This window comes from Palaemon carinicauda, chromosome 23, assembly GCF_036898095.1.
Source record: "Palaemon carinicauda isolate YSFRI2023 chromosome 23, ASM3689809v2, whole genome shotgun sequence".
Classification (NCBI taxonomy): domain Eukaryota; kingdom Metazoa; phylum Arthropoda; class Malacostraca; order Decapoda; family Palaemonidae; genus Palaemon; species Palaemon carinicauda.
The window spans coordinates 66,136,790-66,144,289 of NC_090747.1; the positions used below are offsets into that span (position 1 = coordinate 66,136,790).

Here is a 7,500-nt window from a genome sequence, read left to right on the forward strand (position 1 = left end):
TTTCTTATTATTTATTATTGACAGATATATAATTGAATTATCATCCTTCCAACGAAAAAATAATATTATCTGAGTCTATATAAAACTCTCTCCTCAAAAAATACTGTTTTCTCTCTCCTTAGCCGAGACGTCTTAGAGCGATCCCCAGAGGAGACGAACTGCAGTGGGGGTCGCCGCCCCCAGGGACTTACTGAAGTCGATAGGAAGGACGCGGCACTTCCCATAGACGTCTTTGGCTGTGAAGTGGTGAGTGACCGGTCAATAGTGGTCTGTCGGTCAATTATTTATTCGTTGAACTCTACAGTTTAGAATATATATATATATATATATATATATATATATATATATATATATATATATATATGTATATATATATATATATATATATATATATATATATATATATATATGTGTGTGTGTGTGTGTGTGTGTGTGTGTGTAGTTGAAGGAATGTTTTAGTGCGTTCGAAAGTCGGAAATTGTATCTCCCCGGACCAAATTTTCAACATCATAACCTTTATATTGAAATGTAATTCCATCAGTAAACCTATATAGTTTTGAATAAATGTTAAAAAGCGATAAGTAACACGTGTTGACACCAAATACTAAATGGAGAAAAGTAATGCAGTGTTCCTGTTATTCTGAAACTATCCGGATATGTTTTTACACACACATATATATATATATATATATATATATATATATATATATATATATATATATATATATATATACATATATATATATATATATATATATATATATATATATATATATATATGTGTGTGTGTGTGTGTGTGTGTGTAATAATAATAATAATAATAATAATAATAATAATAATAATAATATTAATAATAAATATGGGAAATGTAATTGTAGTTTTCCTATTATTCTGGAACTATCTGAAGGACAGATTTTCCGGGGAGATGTTATCTTCGATTTTTAGACGCCACCAACATATCGTTATGAATCAGAAAAGTAAAGAAACATGCCCATTCATTTAATATGTATATATATATATATATATATATATATATATATATATATATATATATATATATATATATATATATATATATATATATATATATATATTTATATATATGTATATATATATATATATATATATATATATATATATACATTTATACATATATATATATATATATATATATATATATATATATATATATATATATATATATATATATATATATATATATATATATGGACAAGGAAATAGGCAGTCCTTAAAATCCATTCATTAAAAATCCCGACGTTTCGTGATTGTCATTATCACATCTTCAAGGGCTACAAATAAAAATGACATAAATAACATTAGGATATAGTAACAAAAAATATATACAAATTCATATAAAAAAAATATATTGGTAAAAAAAAAAAAAAACACTCCAATGAAAATATACATAAAACAGAGGCGGGACCAACCTCGCCGAGGTGATATCAGAAACTAAATGGCATTCCTAAAAACAGAACATAACGAAGGAGTAGGCAAGTCGTGGTTGTTAGATACTTGGCCTATAATGCTAAAATCTTTATTTTAGATTTTTGATCTATACATTTTAGCATGATTGCGGATATTTTAACCCTGGATAGGTACGCTCCTCGGACACCCCTTTAAGGGTATACTCGGACGCGAACGACCCCGACGCTAAAAAAAATTCTTGAAAAATCAGTTTTTGCAGTAACCTCCTTTTTTCTTTTGCCAAAAAAAACTTCAATGAATGCTTAAAACAACTGTAAAGATAAATACTACTCATCTGCAGAAAAACTATTTATTATAAATATTTTAAAAAATTAAGTAGAAAAAAAAAGACCTGACATAAAAATTCATAAAAAAAAAGTTTATACATATATACACAAATCCTTTTAGGAATTGATTCTTGAATGTTTAGGACACATCTTGATGTATTTTGGATGAAGTCAGACCCATGGAGGTGAAGATCTGAAATGAGAAAAAAAAGGGTAACTTTTTTTGGCCAAAAAAATTTGTCCAAATTTCATGAATTTTTTTGGGTACCCAAATGAAATAGGAAGTGGCTAATTTTTTTAGGGAATAAACATATGTTATCCTAAAATAGAAATATGTAAAAAAATCTTCATTATTTTGTAAATTACATTTATATCAGGGGCCATATCTAAAGGTAATTTTTTGAGTACTTAGAAATTTCGTAAAAAAATACATATATTTAATATATAATATGATATTTATGCAGGTAAAAATATACCAAAATATCACAAATTCTATAGGGAACAAGAATATATATAGATAGGGCAACTTACGCTTCGGATATGTCCACAAAATGGCCGCCAACCACACTGACTCAGACTCCCTAATCTGCCACTTGAAATGTAGGAAGGGTATGTCAATTTCAAGGTGTTATTTACTAATCTGATTATTATTGGATATGCATAAAAATTGTATGGTGGGTTGCTGGATAATTGTCGATTATTTTACGACTATAAAATTAAAATTCTGACCCAAAAAATTTTTTTTTGAAGGGAAATAAAATCGAAAAATAAATGTAAAATATAATATTTTAGCTAAAAAAAATTGATGATATTCAATCAAAAAAGAAGTAAACAAAATTTTCCGACAAATAAACATCTAGAGGAATCATTACTCTGTGATAGTTCCTTAGTACGTAGTAATTTTGAAAGAATTGGGAAAAAACGAAAAAATGGCAATCACCGGAAAATCGAACACATACCTATATATACGCCATATCTGGCTAAAAAAAAGATAGGCATGGGTAGCCAGATCATCTAGAAACACTTTCCAACACTATAAAAATATAAGTTTTGCGACACTACTTGCCAATTCCTTACGGTAACATGACTAAGCAAAAAAATGCAAAACAAATAAAAAGGGGCACTCGCGGAAAAATGGCTATTCTAATATACGGCATTTCAGAAAAAAAAAAATTCAGCCACGTACTAGGCAAACCATCAAGGCACATTTTCCGACAAATAAACATCTAAATGAATCATTACTCTGTGATAGTTCCTTAGTACGTAGTAATTTTGAAAGAAATGGGAAAAAACGAAAAAATGGCAATCACAGGAAAATCGAACACATACCTATATATACGCCATATCTGGCTAAAAAAAAAAGATAGGCATGGGTAGTCAGATCATCTAGAAACACTTTCCAACACTATAAAATTATAAGTTTTGCGACACTACTTGCCAATTCCTTACGGTAACATGACTAAGCAAAAAAATGCAAAACAAATAAAAAGGGGCACTCGTGGAAAAATGGCCATTCTAATATACGACATTTCAGAAAAAAAGAATTTCAGCCACGTGCTAGGCAAACCATCAAGGCACATTTTCCGACAAATAAACATATAAATGAATCATTACTCTGTGATAGTTCCTTAGTACGTAGTAATTTTGAAAGAAATGGGAAAAAACGAAAAAATGGCAATCACAGGAAAATTGAACACATACTTATATATACGCCATATCTGGCTAAAGGCTAAAAAAAAATAGGCATGGGTAGCCAGATCATCTAGAAACACTTTCCAACACTATAAAAATATAAGTTTTGCGACACTACTTTCCAATTCCTTACGGTAACATGACTAAGCAAAAAAATGCAAAACAAATAAAAAGGGGCACTCGCGGAAAAATGCCCAACATTCTAATATACGGCATCTCAGATAAAAAAAAAAGACATGCACGTGTTAGCCCAACCATCAAGGCACACTTTCTAACACATAAACATGAAAAAAAAAATCAATAATATACGGCAATTCCTTACTACGTAGTAAATTTTTACAAATATTGAAAAAAAACAGAAATTGGCAACCGCAGTTAAATACCCAATATACCAATAACTACGTCGTATCTGACAAAAACATAATCACGCATGGGTAGCCAGATCATCTAGACACACTTTCCAACACTAAAAAAGCAAAAGTTTTACGACACTATTTGGCAATATCTTACGGAAAAATGACTTGGCAAAAAAATGAAAAAAAAAATGAAAAAGGGGCACTCGCGGTAAAATGCCCGACATTCTAATATACGGCATATCAGATAAAAAAAAAGACATGCATCTGTTAGCCCAACCATCAAGGCACACTTTCTAACACATAAACATGAAAAAAAAAATGAATAATATACGGCAATTCCTTACTACGTAGTAATTTTTACAAATATTGAAAAAAAAAAACAGAAATTGGTAACCGCAGTTAAATACCCAATATACCAATAACTACGTCGTATCTGACAAAAACAAAGTCACGCATGGGTAGCCAGATCATCTAGACACACTTTCCAACACTAAACAAGCAAAAGTTTTTCGACACTATTTGGCAATATCTTACGGAAAAATGACTTGGCAAAAAAATGAAAAAAAATGAAAAAGGGGCACTCTCGGTAAAATGGTCCTCGTGGTGATGAACGACATTTTAACTAAAAAAAAAATCATGCACATGGTAGCCAAACAATCCACCAAGACTTTCCACAACTGATAACCTATACAAGTTGCACCATTCTACGACAATTTCATAATACGTAATAACTTTGATAATTATGCAAATTACCTTAGAAGGGTAAACTCAGTCGCGCTCGACCCCGACGCGTCTCAGAAATCGGGGAAGGAGTACAGCTACAGCAATGCACATCTGGACACTACTAGAGCGTGTAGGGGAGACACCTCCTGCAGGTCGATCACCCACAAATTCAGTCACGGGGGTGAGTCACGTGAGAAAAACCTGTTTTTTTTTTACGCTCGGGGTCGCGAACGACCCATCGTACCTATCCAGGGTATATTCTTGGCTAGATATCCTGCAACCTGTTCGAAAACTCACACCTCTACGAGAATCAATTCTGACCTTCAACAACCTCTTGGTAGATCCTATGTAGGTCCCAGCGATACACTTTGGGCTAATGTATCGATATACAACACCAGAGGACATGAAAGGACTGAATCAATCTTTGAAATTAAAAATCGAACCAACTCTGAGATTATTCTTAGGAATTAAGTTTACTTCAACAGCTAGAAAATGTTATTGGATGGTTTTTGTAAACTTTTGTCTGAGGGAATCATCATGAACAAAAGGAAAACTCGCATAAAATTCAAGTTTAGGTACTGTTATTATTTTTGGAGTCTGAGCCAATTTATCATTTATTAATTTGTTAAGATACTTGAAGATAATTTAGTGGAAAACATTAAATAAAGTATTCTTATATGAAAATATTCCCAGCTAGAATTAAGAAGAAATGCTCTGTGGAGAAGAGTAAAATAGAGCTTAATTTGAAATTATATAGACAAGAGCAATGGTATGCCCAAAAACCCACAAGCCTAATATTCCGCTGAGACCTATTTTATCTTCTTTAAATATACCAAACTACAAACCAGCAATATTTATTGTTCCCTTACTAGACAATAATATAGAGACCGACTATGTATACAAATAATCAGCGCCCAAGCCCCGTCTTCACCCAAGATAAGATTAGAGAGAACCAGGGTATGGGGATGAGGACTTCCCAGGTAGAATTAAAGGCTACTCAAAACACGCCATCTCTAACTCACGAAGTCGGTGAAGTTGTGGACACTACTAAAAACTATTGGGTTTGATCTAAGGTTATACTCCCATTAATGAAATGCATGTTGAGGACTTTTCCAGTAAGCTATAAATATATATATATATATATATATATATATATATATATATATATATATATATATATATATATATATATATATATATATATATATATATATATATATATATATGCGATAAATATTCATTTAGACATAAACATAGATCAGATATATATTTTAATCTACTGTAAATAATAACCCGAGCATGACTTTTTACATATTCCAAACAGCAAACTAATCCATCTCTAGTATTTGTTTATGCATGGCACTGTCATTTTGAAAACATATGATGATGGTGATAATTTACTTTTGTCATATGTAAAATTATTTGTCCTTTAACGCTGTTGTCTTTTACAGGTTGAGAAAATCTATAGTAAGAATTATGCAGAGAAGGAAAGTGGCCTTAAGAATCTTCAGTCTGAGATGACACGGTATTCTGCCGAAAACTCGGGGGGCGTCAGGCCTGACAAGTAAGGAAGTGTGATTTTTATGTACTTGTTCCATAAGAATCATCTGTATGTCTTAGGTTTGTTTTACAATTAAGGAAGAATTTTAACATAGGAATGTAATAATCTCGCCATCTGAAAATTCATCTTTTTGTTCCCACTAGTTTACGTGCATACATACATATATGAATATATACAGGTATATACCTATATGCCACCATGTTCTAATCCTATTCACTGTTTGAATAAAAGCGGCTTGCATTGATGCACCATTTCTTAAAAATACTCACGCAAACCAGCATATGCTCTCACATTGGACATGTGTGTATTTCCTTGAGATAATAAGCATGCAATATAAATCAGTTTTTATATACTCATATAATGTTTTTCCTCGTCTTAAACGTTGATAATAACAGTTCTCTCTCTCTCTCTCTCTCTCTCTCTCTCTCTCTCTCTCTCTCTCTCTCTCTCTCTCTCTCTCTCTCTCTGTAAACCGTCAGATTTGTCAGAGCATCGGGGATCCTAATAAGAAGAGCCTTGAAGGACAAGGTGTACAGCGTGGCTCTGCTGGCTTCACACACGCTCTCTCAACTCCTTAATGAATTCTTCGGTAAACACAAGTATGTCCCAAGTTGAGATGTTCCCCTTTAAGTGTTAAGTGGTGCTGCGTACTTCGTTTGTCGTATTTCATTTTATTTTTATTTTGGGATGTTAAAAACGTTGAAATAATGTCTTTGTTAACTTGTTCATTGGAGTTCAGTTATCCGGTATATATATATATATATATATATATATATATATATATATATATATATATATATATATATATATATATATATATATATGCATACCATTTCTGAGTGGAGATACCTTAACCTGGTGAAAGAGTTTGCGTATTGCCATGATCAGATAAGCATACTAGTCAGAGCCACATAATCTTGAACGGTTGCTGTGAGAGATCCGACAAAAATCTCCCGCCATAACCAATCAGCTCTGGCCAGCATGGCTATGAAAACTGGATCGATATATCTGAGGCCTTTGTCCTATAGTGGTCTAGTAACGGCTGCATTTATTGTTGTTTGTGTGTGTATATATGTATATATATATATATATATATATATATATATATATATATATATATATATATATATATATATATATATATAATTTCAAATAAGCCATATATATTAATACATTAAAGTCTGGATTTTCTTAACGACCTCGGGATCAGAGCTCCAGGCAAAATCACTCAAAGACTATAGTATCTGACCGACCGAGTTTCGAACCGTAGTCCAGGATACTTGTATGACATTGACCTTACCTGAGCCACGAAGAAAGAGGGGATTCACAATCCATCTACCTTATTCCTTCGTGGCTCAGTGGTAAGGTCATTGTCATAGAAGTATCCTGGACCAGG

At 31.9% G+C, this 7,500-nt stretch overlaps 1 protein-coding gene across 1 annotated transcript in view; it reads left to right on the forward strand.

Annotated features, from left to right (window-relative positions):
* LOC137617144 (centrosomal protein of 104 kDa) overlaps positions 1-7,500 on the forward strand; it is a 450,090-nt gene that overhangs the window by 342,091 nt on the left and 100,499 nt on the right. The window contains exons 7-9 of the mRNA XM_068347001.1: positions 123-246; positions 5,995-6,107; positions 6,584-6,703. Of these exons, the coding sequence (XP_068203102.1) occupies positions 123-246; positions 5,995-6,107; positions 6,584-6,703 (357 nt within the window). The remainder of the gene's footprint in view (positions 1-122; positions 247-5,994; positions 6,108-6,583; positions 6,704-7,500) is intronic.